Here is a 16,869-nt window from a genome sequence, read left to right as displayed (position 1 = left end):
GTTTATTTTATTTTATTTTCGGCGTCACCTCACGTCTAATTCCCAGTGTTTCCGCTCACCTGTCTGCCTTTACCTCTCTGCTGAGGGCTTCGTCCAGGTGCTGAGGAGGACTTTTTCTTGCACTCGAAATGAAGTTAAAGCAGTTTGCAACGTGCACGTAACGATGTTCATCTCGTCCATGTGGACAGTGGAGCATTTTTGTTTTTCGCGCATCATATATGAGCTTAGACGAGGAAACACCTGCTGCACCTGCCTACAGGTGTTTGGGGACTCCTAGCTGCTGCCAGGCTTCCTCTCTCAACTTCACGCAGGCCTCCATAATGAAAGCTTAATATCAGCAGCTTCAGCAGCTCAGAATAAGTTGATTCCGACCAGCTTTTATTTTTGGACTGGAGATGGAGTTGACGGGCCAAAGGGCGACATGTCTGGCGCTGCTGTTACTCACGGGTGAGTTTTCTGTTGCATTCATTTACATGACAGTTCACTGTCTGTGCTGCCAGTGTGGCATGAAAAAGACTACTTAAAGTGAGCAAAAACATATGTTTTAACTTTCTATACCTCCATGAAAAGTGACCGTATTCCGAAAAATTGAGTAGCAGGAAAACGAAAATGGGAAATTTGGGAATAAATCTGTATAATCTTTCTATAATATCCCCATATTCCCATATGGAAATGTGGCCTGTAGTATAACTTCAGATCTGTTGCAGTCATGCTTTGATAAAATCCTTCTTCGTCCTCATGCTGGTGCCTAATCAGTGTGTCTGTGCTTATATCTGCCATCTAAATCTGTGTTTCTCTGGTTACAGTCGGACTATTGCTGTCTGTAGTTACACTATATGGCCAAAAGTATGTGGACAACCCTGATCTTGGTGTCACAGTGTATTTGTTTTTCCTGCTTCTGCCCATAAATGACAAGAAATCAAAGCTGATGATTCATTAATACATTTTACACGCTTTGGCCAAAAGTATGTGGACACACATGTGTACTGTTAGCTGGAGGCTGCCTTTTATGGTTTGATCGTGGCCCCTTTGTTCCAGTGAAGAAGGGAAATTTAAACACTATTGTTGCATGTTGTTACACCATATGGCCAAAAGTATGTGGACAGCCCTGATGTCGGTTGCACAGTGAATTTCCTCTCATTTTTGATGTGTGGTGGTGTGTTTTTCCCGTGTCTGTAGGAGATATGACCAAACATTAATCATGCCGATGTTTCAATAAGACAGTGTACACGTTTCAGACAAGTTGGGACAGGAGCAACAAAAGACTGGGAACGTTGAACGCTCCAAAAACACCTGTTTGGAACGTTCCACAGGTAAACGGGTTCATTGGTAACAGGTGATAGTTTCATGATAGGGTATGAAAGGGGCATCCTGGAAAGGCTCAGTCGTTCATGAGCGAGGATGGAGCAGGTTCACCTCTTTGTGAACACATGACTGGATAAAGGAGATTAATACATGAGCTCAGAAAAACCATTTTCATTTGCAGATGATTAGTTTTGTTTTTTATTTACATTTCACGCAGTGTCTCATCTTTTTGGAACCAGGGTTGCACCTGACTTAGTCAAGGCCACTAAGGTGATATTTAGCCAGTAGTGTACTTCTAACAGTCTGGGGTGGCCCTTCCTCGTTTCCACAACCCGTTTCAACTCCTGTGCCCAATTCCAGGTCTGTAAAGAAATGGTTTTCTCCGTATAGTGTGACAGAATTTGGCTGCAGCTTTAAGAATTGGGTTTAATATGAGCCAGGCCTTATCGTCCGACATCACAGCCCAGCCAGCTGATGCTCTTGTGGCTGAATGGGGTCAAATCCCTGCAGCCTCAGTCAAAAAGCTTGTGGAAAGTCTTCACAGAAGATGGAAGGCTGTGACAGCAACGCGTTAAACCCGCAGTTTGGGAATAAAAATCACACATGGGTGTAATTTTTGGGGTGTCCACACACTTTTGGCCCTGTAGCTTATCTGTTTGTCCCTGCAGGTGTGTAGAGAGAAGTGGCATAACAGAATGTGGCTCAGTCACATTCTTACTTTTAGTTAGCACGAATCAGAACTTATTACCCAACCTGCGTCTTCCGGTCTGTGTGACTAATTCTGCTGCTTTTGTTTCCCTCCTCAGTGGAGAATAAACTCAGTTCAACTGTGCCGCTCCAGTTAAAACAGCTAATGCGCATATGGGACTGTTTTTATTTAACCTGCAGTCACTCGTGTGATAAAGTTACTCGTGTCCTGAGTGAACAGGAAAAGCTTGTATGGCAGCCTTGTGACGTTCAGGTGAACTCATGTTTGTCTAGAATGTGCGTCTGCAGTGTGTAACTCTTTCATGCAGTTTGGCATTAATCACACTGTCTTGATTTCTCTTCGCTTCCCTCTAAAGTCTCACTCTTCTGTCTTCCTCTGTCGCTTCTCTCTCTACAATTAGGTCAACCACACTGTACTTCTTTGTTCACCAAATTTAACCTTTCTGTGTGTGCGATGAGACCCGTTTGCCCTCCTCCTCCGTGTCAACGCTTTGCCGGCCGCGTTGGAGTTTTATCTGTGGGAGTCCGCGTCCCCTATCGGCTGTGGTGTAATCATTAATTGAGCTCATGAATCAGTAACCACAGAAAAAAAATACGAGTTCATCCCAGAAATCAAAGGGCAACTGTTTGGTTTTTCCTGTTTGAGCTGTTGATGTATCTCTCACACCCTTCTCGCTCATGTTTGTGTGTCTCTCCCACGTTTAATCAGGTGTGATAAAGGTGCAATCAGTCTTAGTCATTAGTCGGCAGCTTTGATACTATAACACCTCGCTGATAGAGACTGCTCCAGTGCACTGAAGCCGCTAAAAGCTGCTGTTTTGACTCGATATTGAATAATCTATTCTTTCTCTAAAAAATGTCATGACAGAAACTGAGCAGCTTTCAGTACTGCTGTGCAGAATCAGAGCCAGATCTTAAATACCTGAGGCAATTACCACATCCGCGACTGACAGATTGATTGATTGATTGATTGATTGATTGATTGATTGACATTATTAAAATGAGACCAATGGCACACTGTATGTCAGGATCTATAGAATGTAAATGAAAATAGAAACAAAGAATAGAAAAGGTTTTATTTTCTAAAATATTGAAGGGGCTTTGCAAAACAGGTGATCTTAATCTGTCAAGAGAAGCTCAGAGAGGGGTCAGGTCCAAGTCTCGTATCCAAACAGGAAATACTTTCTATAATATAAATAATCTGAAACATTCAACAGAATCATCCACTATCAGGGAAATATGAAGTAAATGATCTAACACGGCACACAAAAACAAGTCAGTGTAGAAAAAACTCCACGTATGCCATCATATAGCACAAACTGTATCACAGAAGCACGTCTGTTCACCAACAACGAGCTGCGTCTGCGTCAGGAGAAAGAATTAACGCAGATAAAGGCACTATTGTTGAAGCTGTTAGCACGTTCGCCTTCAGAGCCTCCTCCATTCTTTGTGAGTTTGCATTTCTTCTCTGTCTGCGTGTCAACAGACAAACAGGTGAGGTGAATCAGCGACTGCCAGTAGGCGTGTGTTTAACCTCCTCTTGCCCAGTGCATTATGGGACCTCATCGCGTCCTTTAACAGGATGAGGTGTATAGAGAATGGATGGATCCATGTTGGGTAAACATGTTGGGTTGTTAGCCATGTTAGCAGCGTCACTTAAGGCATGAAAATCCAAATATCTCCACATCTGTCAGAGGGGTTACCATTAAACTGTGCGCAGACATTCAAGGAGCTCAGATGATCAATACTTTGATGATCTGCTGACATTGTCTTCTTTTAGTGAAATGTCTGGACAGCTATTGGAGGCATTGCCGTGAAAATGAACTGTTTAAGCACTTCACAGCACTCAGCTTCAATGAGCGTCTCCCTCCTTCCCTCTGTCTGCAGCGGTGGGTGTGCACGGCGTCTTTGTGGAGCCTCTTCAGGCCGTCACCTCCCTGCGCTCCCTGGCAGAGAGCGAGACCAGGCTCCCCTGCCACTACCAGGTGGAGCAGGGGGAGAAGGTGGTGCAGGTCACCTGGCTGAAGGAGCTCCCAGACGGCAGCAAGGACCAGATCATCACCGCCCACTTCACGGACGGCCACACAGGTAGGCTGCGGCGAGGGCTTCATGAGTGCTTGTGAATGGGTTTATTCCTACGCTGTTAGCATCACTGAGGTGTAGTGTTAGCGTACCTCAGGTGAAAAATGCACCTGCAGGATCTGACCTTCTGTTCAGGAATTGAACCCTTGACATTAGATATTACATCTACCTTATGGCCAATGAAGAATTCACTGTGCACGACTTCAGTAGAACAGAAGAACATACAGCAGTCATTCTGTGGATGATGACATTGATCATTTCACAGATTCATTCACCTGAAGGTGAATCTACTGTGGGTGGGATGGTTCAGTTAATCACCAGGTTCATGATTAGGTTTTTTATGTCTTATTAGCTATTCAAAGCTCATCTAAACACATATACTTTACAGATATTGGACGGTTTGCAGCGCTGCAGTGTTGCCAGATTGGATGCTTTTCTGCCCCAGCTGGGCTACTTTTTATTTAATCAGTGGTTTCCCCCATGTGAAAAGTTAGGCTGTATCTAACTGATGGCTGTCACAACCAAACATCAGAACGAACCAGGATGACCGTTTTTCTGCGCAAACTATTATTCAGACATAGCTCTGTGATAAATGACTTGTATATGCTTACAAATCTGGCAACACAGTGTTATTTGAAATGAGATCATGCGGGGAGACTATAGGTTTGCACCCGGATGATTTGTGGGGTTGTGACATCACTGGATAAATGCTGGTTTATGTGTGTTCCCTTTCTTGGAGTTGATGCTTTTGACTGAGGATTTCTCACTGGGAAAACATTTTTAAAGAGCGTGTTCCCTGTTTGAGCTTGATGGACGTGTTTTCTGGCCTGAGCTGAAGTCTTTGTTTTGTGCATCAGAGTTCGGACGTTACTCGGGCCGGGTGAGGTTCGAGAGCAAGAGCCCCACGGAGAACTCGGCCCTGCTCATCCCCAGCACGGAGGAGTCGGACGAGGGCAGCTACACCTGCCACATCTCCACCTTCCCCAACGGGAACTTTGAGAGGCACATCAAGCTCACCGTATGGAGTAAGAGTCAGCCTCCTCCTCCTCCTCCTCCTCCTCCTCCTCCTGCTCCTCCTACTCCTCCTGCTTTCTTCTTTCTTCTCTTCCCACACCTTCCTAATCCTGGCAGAGCTGCTGTAATGATGTTTAAACCATAATCATCTCCATAGAAGAAACAGCACTGCCGACCAGGGGAAATTCAGCAGGTTTGCCGACGTGGCCACAGACACTGACAGCACATCTGAAAAGTGAATATGGTTTTTAAGAGTTTATTCAGTGTAACTGCGCCATACTGAGTGGAAAAAAGCTTCAATATACCCCAAATCTGCTTGTACCAAAAGCAGATGATTGTTGCACGCTGGTGTTACAGCAGCAATGTCGTAGCTAAACTGTTAAAACACTGAAAAGCTGATTTTGAGCAATTTATAATAAAAGATAATTATGTTGGAGCCACACGCCATTACAAATCTGCCTCAGAGGTCTTTACACCTTCTGTCCGTAGACACTCGGTCACCTGGCAGAGTATTTTGGATCTCCTCCAGCTGCGCGCCGTCTGAGATGATTGCATTGCGTCCTTGCAGTGGAACCGTAACAGCAGCCGTGAAATGCTGTTGTTTTTAATGGATCCTCCTCGAAATAAAACCCTGCGGCGACGCTGTCTGTCATGAATGGCTTTATTGTATTGCTGCCAGTCATCAGCAGTGACGGCTCGGTCACAAGCACGCGTTAACCCATAAACATTCGATCATAAGCTGCATGTAAATCTATGGACTTATCAAACATCTTGATTTCTTCTCACTCTGGACAGGAGTTTAAACACTCCAGTACCCAAAGGAGATCCTTCATGTACGCTCCTTTTTTGGCCAGTTCATAGATGTCTACTGGATTTTCATGCATATGGGTTTAAGCATTAGGTGTCTCTAATCACTGTCATCCCTGATTAAAAGATCATTCTTCATTCTAGCTTTAATCGCAGCATCTTTTCCCTGCAGGAAATCGCTTCCCAGATATCACCTGCCAATCAAACGCTGTGGGCGGTACTGTGATGTCATGTTTTTAGGAGTTTCTGTTTGTAAAGCCTCTACAGGTGGTGCCCTCGTCTTTGTGTGCTAATCCATAATGGCTATTTCTGCTAATGCTAACTACCTGTTTTGTCTCCATGCGTTAATAATCCAAACAGCAGTGGGAAGGCTCAGCAGGTGTTCCCGCTGAGTGTTTATGACAGTGAAGGCCGACATGACCGGGGTGTGAATCACAGTCATATTAAAGCAGCTGGTGACAGAGGGCAACTAAACAGAGGTGTATTAATGGGAAAATATCACAATAATATTAGACTGTCGTGATGCTGGTTCAGCTCCGTGTTCGGCATCTGAACATTGAGGAGAATTCTGTCACGGACGGCGCAGTAACCTCCTGGTGGTACCTTGTTTTCTTGATCACGGTCTTCTCTGATGTATGTAAGGTCTCTTTTTTTGGGAACAGTATTCTTATCTGAATCTTCCAGCTTGTTGCTCAAACTTGTCCCTGACATACAATGACAATCACTACACAAACACACCAGAACCTTTGGTTAAATCCAGGTTTTAATGGATCTAATTACAGCCTCTTTAGGGAATTTAAGGTAAAGACAAATTTGCTTGAAGCGGGCTTTGGGAAGTATTAATTATACGTGAATGCAGTAACAATGTATACTGTAATTGCAGGGACTCTGTTTAAGCCCATCATATTTAATACTAATGCTGTTTTTAATGAGATGTACCCACAAAACACTGTTCTATAAGAGTGAGATAATACAGGTTCAATCTATATGATACAGTACAATTACACACAACATAGCAAAGGTTTTATACTTAAAGAACATAAATAAAGTACATAATTAAGCAAATATTGTCAGTTTGATGAGAAAAAAGAGCAAAAATAATAAGCAGATTGGTTTACCAAACAAATACATTTCAGCAATTTAATGGATTTTCATTTTATACTCCAAGAAAATGAAAACAAGCACAGAATGGGTTTGTTGATTTTTGGCATGTTCTGCTTTCCGTAGTGTGTTTTGATTTGTTGATGTCTCTGTTCTGTGTAAAAACATAATAATGAACTTTATTTATGCAGATATTTTCAAAAAGAGAAGGTTACAGGGTGCTTTGACAGAACAACCACGATTAAAGCATTTCAAGATTAAATAAAATCAGGCAAATAAAAAAAACATAAATATAAAAACAGAGAGACAGATGAGACATAAGAACTGAGAAAATCAGACTTTTTAAGATTCTTCACTGATTCTGCGTACATTAGTATGGAGTACTAATAAATACTGAAGGATAATAATCCTCTAAGCCAGTATACTGCATGTTACTGTACTGAAGCTGTTTATTGTTTGTACATCACTTTCTAAATCAAGATGAGTTTTATGCCATATTAAAATGCTTGGAATGATAATTTGAGTCTGCTGGGCTCTTGGACTAAAAAATTAAATTTATTTGTCAATGTCTGAAAAACATACATGTACTCGTTCACTCAGAAAAGTCCAGAATCTGTGAATGTGGAAAGTTAAACTGGACCGGACGTCTCCTGCTGGCAGTGCAGAGGCCGTTGTCACTGCCTGAGCTCTGGAGGTTGAACTCAGATTTAAGCCGAGCGCAGAGAAACTTTCACCCTCAAGTGTCAAACTGCTCACACTTCACTCTGCACAAACATCCAAGTGAAGAAACGTTAAGTAAAGATATTTTTTTTAATGAAGGGGGTCTCTAAGTCTTCACTAAACTCGCTCTCTTCCTCCTCCTCCTCCTCCTCCTCCCTCAGTCTTACCCATCTCCTCCCTGGAGCCTGTGGAACTGGTGGAGGGCCAGTCGTTCCGTGTGGTCGCCTCCTGTCGGGCCGTGGGCCGCCCGCCTCCCCGTCTCTCCTGGGACACCGACCTGCCGGGCCAGTCCCAGAACCGCACCAAAGAGGGCGGGTCCGTGTCCAGCTACTACTCCCTGCACCCCCTCCGCAACATGAACGGGAAAAAGCTGGACTGTTTGGTGTGGCATCCCAGCCTGGAGCAGCCGCGCAGGATCTCAAACCGCCTGGTGGTTCAATGTGAGTACGGCTAATAACGAGGCTGACTTTAAGGCCAAAAGAGCCCAACGGTGGAGCAGAGGTGAAGCAGATTGGCATTTTAATTATAATTTTCTTGAAGGTAGAGCTTGGGTAAGTGCAGAAATAATCTTACTGGTTGAGTTAAACGTCAGTGGGAGGAACCAAAGACCCACCTTTTGTCAGAGTGCAACTTATTATCTGGAAAGTTGAATAACAAAGGAGGTGAAGGCCTTTTTCACAGCAGGCGTGTCCTGATTCCATGTTACATACCAGCTGTACACACTATGTGCTGTTCTAATGTCAGATTGCGCTCAGTTTGTTTACAGGAAATCACTGTACTGTACATTTTGTGCTAACAGGAAATATGCAGCACACGCTGCCATGGGTGCGCGTCAACGTCAATCAAACATGACAGAAGGAAAGTGAAATGTTTTTCCACTGTTTTAAAACTTCTTTGAGCGGTCTCGCCGCCATCCACAGCGTGCTTTAGTGTTTCTCTGCAGCTTTGAGCAGCGCCTCCATTTCCTGGGTCAAACAGAGGTCAAAATTAAGTGTTTTACACTCGTAGCAGGAAACAAGAAAGTTTTTCTTTGCACAGGAAGAGCTAAAATCATTAATGATCACTTTGATGTGGATGAGGTGTGTCAGTCAGGAAGTCATACCAGAGCCATATAACAGGATGAATGAAATTATAGCTGATGAATTATTAATATTATTGGCTCCAGCTGTGCTTTTCCGGCAGCATTTCCTCTGGCGTGTCAACACATCTGCAGCGAAAAAGGTTATTTCAGTCAAAATAGCAAAATCTAAATGACAGTGACACACGAGTGATTCATGACTTGATTAGGTCAGTAGTTTACCGGCTTACTGAGATGAGTAATCGAGCGCTCGTTTGAACATGAACCGAATGACCTGGTCCACATCGCTATGTTCCCAATCCATTCTGCACTGTACACAGGATACACTATCTATTAATCTGCATCAGGAAGTCTGTGAGATGTCAGTCAAACTGGCATTTTTGAAAGCATTACCTGCTTCAATATATATTTATTTGATATTACTAGTAATTTTGGATCCAAACAAATCAAGCAAATCAACTGAGAATCAGGTTTATCTGTTAAGAGCAAAGTTTTCTGAATATTGAAACATTTTTTGGTTTTCTGAGATCTTAGTTTTACCACCATCCACCATTTATTTGTATTTTTTTGCACCTATTTTTTGTGCGTGGCATTTTGGGACATGTATGGATGCAGACGTTTTCAGTATTTGTTTTCCTAATTGTGTCACTTTTCCTGTGTGAACACGCTGCCTGTTTTAAACCTGCTTAGAACAAAAATAAAGTTTTGAATTAGGTCACAGCGTACTGTGTGCTCAGCTACGGGCCAATTGTTTTAGCTCCTCTCGCTAATAGCTAATTTAACTAATGACATTTTCTCCCTCTAGAGTCCCTGCACGATATATTTGTATAGCTTAACCTTCCTGCAAGAAAATAAATGGGTGACAGCAGGCTAAACATTAGACAATATTGGCAGGTTGGATTGCTCGCTGGGAAAGTGTGTGAGTCACGCTACGTCCACAGCTATCACTGTGAGTGCAGCGGCAGAAAAGGCGCCTGAACCTCAGGTCTGTCAGTGCACAACAGTTGTTCTTTGTCACAGACTCAGTGACGTCCAAAGGAGCGGACTCGAGTCGGATCCAAGTCATGAATCTGATGACTCAGACTTGCAGCTCTCAACTTAAACCTTTTGGAATGACTTGATATCCTCCTCAAGGCCAAAGACTAAAAAATACTTTTAGAAAAAATATCATTCAGCAAAGCAACCTTTCATTTTCAGATAAACAGCACACAAATCAGCCTGACAGCCAGTCACTGTGCCTGAGCAGGAGGAAAAGATCCGTTTGGCAGTAACCAGACCAGCAGACCGACATCAGATAACACCCTCCACATGTGAAGACTCGTCAGCAACATGCAAAACATTTGACATTTACGAATAATTGCCGTTACGTCAGTGGAAAAAGATTTGTACCAGAACGTCTCTGATCAGTTTGCTTTTAAATGTTCGGAGTTTATTTGGAAGTAATAAGTTCAGCTGTATAAAACACTCATTATTCCTGTAAACGTAGTATCCTGACTGTTGCTGTTAAAACGGTCTGCAGTGCTTGATGAGTGGCAGCTGTGCAGTATTCTTTGTGTGTGTGTGTGTGTGTAGATCTGGGTGTGATGCTGCATGTTAACCGTAGTGTGATCGCACGTGTGTGCTGCTGCGTCGACTGTGTCCCTCAAATGCCTGAGACAGATTTCTCCTCAGGGAGACGGTGAAGGTTTATCTGACCTAATCTGATTAAAACGACTTGTTTCAGACTCAGAGCACAAAGTTTTGTACTTGGACTTGACTCTGGACTTCATATCCAAGTCTTGAGACTTATTTGTGACTTGCAAAACAATGGCTTTGTCCCACCTCTGCACTGCCTTAAAGATAAAAAAACAGCCTCATCTTTTGTGTCACTGTGTGCTGATGTCTGTGTTTCTGTCTCAGACCCCCCAGATGCCACCATCAGCGCTGCTACAGGAAACTGGTACAGGGGTTTGGAGAAGGCTGAGCTGGTGTGCAGCAGCAGAGGATACCCCGAACCTCAGAACATCACCTGGACACGGTAACGTCATCAGCCCGTCTGCTGCTCATGCAGTTTAGCTCTGCCTGGCTGCCCGCGAGAATCTGACAAATACATGTTAATTCAACGCTGTGTGCACTGCTAAACTACTTCTTTACATGGCGCTGGAATGTGTCTCAAAACATACAGAACGCGCATATGCGCAGCCTGCACGCCCGAGAACAACAAAGAAGAGCGCTTCAATCTAAAGGAGGGCGTCTTTCTCTGCCGGCTCAATTCATCGCGGAATAAAAGATATGGTGTCGTGTTGCGCAATTGGAAGTTAGAAAAAGAGCGAGGGAGATGTTTTCACACGAGGGAGGGAGGGAGGGACACAAGGAAGAGCAGGAGACACATGCTAAGCGCTTAATCATAGTGCCATGCTTTAAATATCACTCTAATGCCTGGTAAAACACAGGGTCTGTACTTTAATTAGAGACACTGTACCAGCCATTACAGCTATGAGTGAACACACAATGATCGAATGTTGTGTGCCGAGTGAAAAATATTGCAGCCATGAGACAGTCTTGAAATATTAAGATTATTCTGGATTAAACCTTTTCAACACCACAGACCCTTCGGCGCGTTCATCAGTGCAAACTCATACTGTTTATCTTAGCTTAGGGTAAAGACTGGAAACGGGGGGAAACGGCTAACCCGGCTCTGCCCAGAGGTAACAATGTGCCTGCCTGCATCTGTTGCACTGACCAGAATCTTTTTGGCTGCTAAAGGTGGATTACTCACCTGTCTGTATCATTTTCACCCATCTACTCTGTGTCAGATGCAATCTCCACCTGTGACTCTTTTCTAAAGGGCTGGTTAGAGGAGCTAGGTGGGGTTTTGAGAAAAGAAATCTGAGCTGGCCTCAGTTTTGGGGGGTAAAGCAGCAGTTTAAATAGCTGCTGCAGCACAGTGAGACACAGGTGCAACATGACCCCTCTCAGTGGACCTGATCAGAAACTGGCTTGCCATTATGTGGCCTGCGATGGCTTCAGCTGCAGTGTGGGACTCAGTCGCTGGACTTGCTTAAATCCCTCAAACCTAGTATTTATTCGGGCTATTCGGATCAATGGGCGCCAGTTGTAAGCCCGGCAGGTTTGGGTTCAGGTGCATGTGAATTGGTGGTTGCACTCTGCGGTGAACCTGATCCTGTGTCGTGTTTGTTCAGCCCGATCACTTCCGTAACACAAACCAGTTGCTGCGCTGAATGCTGTTGTTTCAGACCTGGCCTTATTAGACGTTTCCTCCTCTGACGCCTCAGTGGAAATAGTTTGAACTGGAATGTGCGTTTGCGTTCTGTTCATTTCTTTTGTCAGTCAACAACAATGAGTCAGAGCTATTGTTTCAAGCAGTGAGTCACAGGTTTCTGTGTGGTTTGTCCGCGGGTTCACCTCTGCGATGCATCATTGTCAATTAATGATGAAACGCTCCTCTGATTATTCACAGGAGAGGAGGAGCTTTGCCTGAGAAGACATCTGTGGTTGGAGGGAAGCTTGTTTTTGGGCGGCCCCTTCGCATGAATGACAGCGGGGTCTATGAGTGTGTGGTCAAGAACAAAGTGGGAGTAGGAAAAACAGAGTACACGCTGACAGTTACAGGTAAGGAAGGAACTTCAGTTTTGTTAGAGGTTAAGATCACACGCAAACTGTCCTGCTGTTGTACGCTTTGTTGGGAGGAACAGAGCAAATTCTCTGCTGCCCCTTTGTGATGCACAGAAGGCAGAAACAGTCGCTCTTGAACTCGATCAGGATCCTCATTGCATGTCAGTGCAGTTTTGCCGCAGTGTCGATGCGTTTGAGTGAGAGGGATTCATCAGGTGTCCTCCTCCCCACAGGCAGCTCCCCCATTGACAACCAGCTGCTGATCATTATCGGAGCTTCGGCCGGAGCTCTGGTCATATTCCTGGTCATCGTGGTCCTGCTGGTCAACCGCTACCATAGCCACAAAAACAAAAAGCTCGAGATGGAGCTCAGCGAAAAAACGTAAGCTGACCCACGTTTTCTTAAAGACGCCATGCAGTGAGAAACTGGAAAAGACGTATTTATTTCCCCTAATGTGATGAGAGCCCGACTGTGAATGTTGTAAACTGCTGCTTAAACTATTTACACACTGTGACCTATTTTCTGAAATTACAATTTCAGACACTGCTCTTCAGTAAATCCTCCAAATGTGCTGTGTTTTTTCTCCAGGGAGGAAATTAACAGCCTCTCCAGACAAGCCTCCTTCAGGAGACTGAACTCTGTGAGCACAGACCCCAGAGTGCAGGTACAAACACACACACACACACACACACACACACACACACACACACACACACACACAGACACACACAGAGACACACACACACTCCTGCTGAGAACAATAACCTGCAGGTTTGAGAGAAACCTGGCCGACACACCCGCCCCGGCCGGGCGTAGCCGGGGTGGAGCCGCTGGCAAGTCAGCAGCCGTGTCTGCCGTGGAGGCCGATGATTACAGGCTGCTGCAGCTTCAAACAAATAGCAAGCCGTGTTCATAGACGCTTATTATTAATATCTCATTCTGCGTGATTCATTTTATTTATCTTTTGTGTTCATGTTCACTAACTTTCACTTTCTTTGTTTTTTGGAGTCTGAAGATTACGCCCTGCTCAGAGTAGACAGCCGAATGAAAAACAGCCAGATGTCTCTGGTGAGTTCCTCACATACATGACCAGAGGAAAGAATGTGAAGGAGCAGTTTAAAGAGTTTGATTGATTTAATCACAGTAAAACAATATAAGTGCTCGCAGGTTAAAGAGATTTATTTATTAGTTAAAAAAACGACTTTTGGATCAGCGAATCAAAAGAAAAACAGGTGATGCTCGCTGATTAATTACAGGAGTCACTTTAAAATGATAAAAAACTGAGTCCCCTGCCAGTGTAGCGGGAGAGCCTCTTGTCTCGTGTGTATAAAGTCACACTTTCAAAAAAATTAACAGAAAAACATGCAGTTTGTGATCTTGACAATGTAATTTGTGCCTCTTTTTGTTACTGGTTTCCCCAAAATACTTACTGGATTTCTGCATCAAAGAGGGAGCAAACAGGCTTGTTTTAGACTTCTAAAGGGGTTCATGGTGGAGGAAGTTTGGGAACCTCTGAATTAGCTGATAAATATGTGGTATTTTCTCTGTTTTTTTGGGCCTCAGAATGTCGATTGAACCTGAAGATGTCACCTTAGGATCTGGGAAAATGTGATGAGCATTTTGTAATTATTTTCTGACCTTTTATATAGCATTGAATTAACTGATTAATTGGGAAAATATTAATAATGAATATATTAACTGAGAAAATAATTAGTTGCAGCCTTCTCCCATGCTGATTAAATGCAATGGCTGACTAGAGAGATCACTCCAATGTGCTTTTGAAGGATTTTACTCAATGAACAAACCTAAACTAAACATCTGGAGCAAATGCTGAATATTCACGTTTAAAATTAAAACAGTCAAATTTATACCAAAAATTGGCCTCAGTCACCAGCTTTCCTTCTATTACTACACAAACAATTTTATACCAGACAAACAGAATAGCTGCTCGTTACATGAAGGTATCAGTGTTGTGACAGTGTTGTGTTCGGGCCCCCTCCCCGCCTGCAGGAACGACCCATCTACAAAGGCAGCCAGTCCACTCTGGGTGGGAAGTGGGGACCCCCGGGAGGGGTGGAGCTGGACGAACTGGGACGTCCAGTCGTGTGGCACGACGGCAGAGAGAGCCTGAGGGGAGCGGAGATGGACGGAGAGAGGGAGGAGCGCAGGAGGAGGGTGGAGTCATACCTGAAGAGCAGCAACATGTCGCTGGTATGTGACATGGGGATGAAGGATTAAGCAGAAATGCGTATAGTTTCGTTTACAGTGTGTCGCACAGCATCGTGCTTTATTTACTGCTGAACTCGTGTTGTTGCTCATGGAGACAGCGAAGGGCAACAAACAAACACTGGAAACGCACCTGATGTCAAGTCAACAGATGCCTGACGCGTCCCTGATTGGCTCCTTTAAACGCTCAGTCCTCCCTCCACAGGGCTGCATTCAGCGCTGCCAACATGTGGAAGAGTTTAGATTTCCTTTCTCTTCACCAAACAGAAGCACACATCCTGTATTTCATAGGTTGCTGTTGGGGAATTTGTTGAACCAAAACATTTTCCAGTCCAGATGAGACCCTCTGAACCATGTCCTTATTTATTCTGTGGAAATGCTTAGAGGTGTAAAATAATTGTCTACATCCAGCACTCTATTTCATCTTTTTATCAGAAAAGTAGTCATCAGCCTTTTCACTCCGTCTACCAGGACTCAGGCCTGCCCTCGTCCCTGGTTCCCGTGAAGGCCCAGCAGGATGACGGCGTCGGGCCCAAGGACACGGACCTGGGCCACCTCCGGGAGGGAGACTCCCCGCAGTCGGTAGAGGAGGGACACGAGGATGACGAAGACAGCAGCTCCTACCAGCTCTCGGAGGCGCTCACCAATCACTTCTACTACAGTAACGGGCTCCTCAGGCCCAGGCCGCACTCCAATGCTATTCTGCTGCACCCCCGAGGACAGATCATCTAGATTCTAGACCACAGACCCTCGTCCACGACAAGAGCGCCGTCCGCATCCCTGCATTGACAATGACCTCATTCTTTGTAATGGGATGTCTGTTTCCGACACAGACTGCAGCGGCTAATTAGGCCGAAGAATGATCCAAACTTTGATTATTTTTGTCTGTTTGTGTGATAACTGGGATGTTTTTAAATTATTTTGGGGGCTTTTATGCCTTTTATTAGATAGTCAACAGGGAATGAGGTGAGAGAGATGGCAGCAAAGGTCCTCCAGCCAGAAACAAACCAGGGACTTTGTGGTTCATGGCCACCAGGGTTCGCTATAATTTTGATGTTTTGATCCTAATTACTTTGAAGATGGAGAAATAGATGACTGGCAGGTTTTGCCTCTCACGAACCGCGACCACCATCCTCCTCTCCTTCAGCGTGCAAGGAATTAAGGTTCCTGTTACACAATGTTTACTGTGTTAACATTTTGCATCCACCGCTTTGCTGACTTCCAGCTGAACACAACTTTTTTTATTCAAAAGGGAGCTTCCCAGTGGCTCCTGTCAGCCCAGGGTTCCTCGTTTACATCACAAACATTCATGGAGGAAGACGTGGACAAAGACCTTATCTAAGCTCCGCTGTCTGTCCAAGTTCAGAGCAAACTGGACTCAAAAGTTGGATATTTTCAGCTTGGATAAGAACTTAGTGTATTTGTGTATGTATGTATGTATTATATATATATATATATATATCTTAGGACGACATATATGGAGCTACTGTATGTTAATGATCATGTGATTAACAGCTACCAGCAACTAAGAGGTCAAAAAGGCTGTTACCTGGACCACCTGAACACAGACATGGAGAGCTGTGACACTGGTGGATGTTCATGGATGAACACAGCAAACTGCTTTTCATGAGCAGCTTCAAACCATTTTAACTCAGCAGCAGACTGGATGAGACGAGCAGGAGATGAACTGTGGAAACGCTGTGCATCACATCTGGTGTGAATATGTTGTGTAAATAGTTTTCTATCCGCTCAGTGTTTTTGTATGAAACTGAAGAACTGCCATGTAAATGTTGAAATGTTTATTCATAAAAGTACAGCATTAAAACAAAGTCACTGTCAGCGGTGGACCGAGTATTCACATCCTTTACTTCAGTAGAAGTACTACGACCACACTGCAGAAATACTCTGTTACAAGTCAAAGTCCTGCATTGAAAATGTTACTGATCATTAAAGTACTAAAATTACTCAATGCAGAAAAATGTCCCCTGTGACTGATGTACTTTTATATAGTCTATCATTAGATTATTATGACTCATGCACTCATGTAAAAGCAGGATTTTACTGTTACTTGTTTCAGCTGGAGCTCATATTGAACTATTTTGTATAAGTCTGTAATTAATCATTTTCATTATCGATTAATCTGCTGATTATTTTCTCACTAAATTGATGGTTTGGTTTGTAAAAATTCTGAAAATGCTGTCAAAATTAGAACA

General features: G+C 44.0%; 1 protein-coding gene across 2 annotated transcripts; it reads left to right on the top strand.

Annotated features, from left to right (window-relative positions):
• Positions 1–302: 302 nt before the first annotated feature.
• Positions 303–15,464, top strand: nectin4b (nectin cell adhesion molecule 4b). 2 transcript variants are annotated; one of them, XM_070973766.1, is made up of 11 exons: positions 303–447; positions 3,901–4,101; positions 4,953–5,120; positions 7,899–8,177; positions 10,715–10,832; positions 12,276–12,427; positions 12,664–12,811; positions 13,019–13,094; positions 13,439–13,498; positions 14,441–14,641; positions 15,092–15,464. In XM_070973766.1, exons 1-11 carry the CDS (start codon positions 396–398, stop codon positions 15,386–15,388), a joined length of 1,752 nt encoding a protein of 583 aa, XP_070829867.1. In that variant the 5' UTR covers positions 303–395; the 3' UTR covers positions 15,389–15,464. The 2 variants fall into 2 exon arrangements, with proteins under 2 accessions (XP_070829867.1, XP_070829868.1); XM_070973767.1 differs by having other exon boundaries at positions 15,128–15,463.
• The last annotated feature ends 1,405 nt before the right edge of the window (positions 15,465–16,869 follow it).

The sequence above is a fragment of the Chaetodon trifascialis genome, chromosome 11 (genome assembly GCF_039877785.1).
Source record: "Chaetodon trifascialis isolate fChaTrf1 chromosome 11, fChaTrf1.hap1, whole genome shotgun sequence".
In the NCBI taxonomy this organism is placed as follows: Eukaryota; Metazoa; Chordata; class Actinopteri; order Chaetodontiformes; family Chaetodontidae; genus Chaetodon; species Chaetodon trifascialis.
Note: the sequence above shows the minus strand (reverse complement) of the source record. Positions and strands in the feature narration are given on the sequence as shown.

Bases quoted from the DNA above. Each gene is read 5' to 3' on its own strand.
- nectin4b (XM_070973766.1), top strand. From the start codon at position 396: ATGGAGTTGACGGGCCAAAGGGCGACATGTCTGGCGCTGCTGTTACTC. The intron at 8,178-10,714 runs GTGAGTACGGCT...TTTCTGTCTCAG, and splicing joins AAACCGCCTGGTGGTTCAAT to ACCCCCCAGATGCCACCATC. The intron at 10,833-12,275 runs GTAACGTCATCA...GATTATTCACAG, and splicing joins CAGAACATCACCTGGACACG to GAGAGGAGGAGCTTTGCCTG.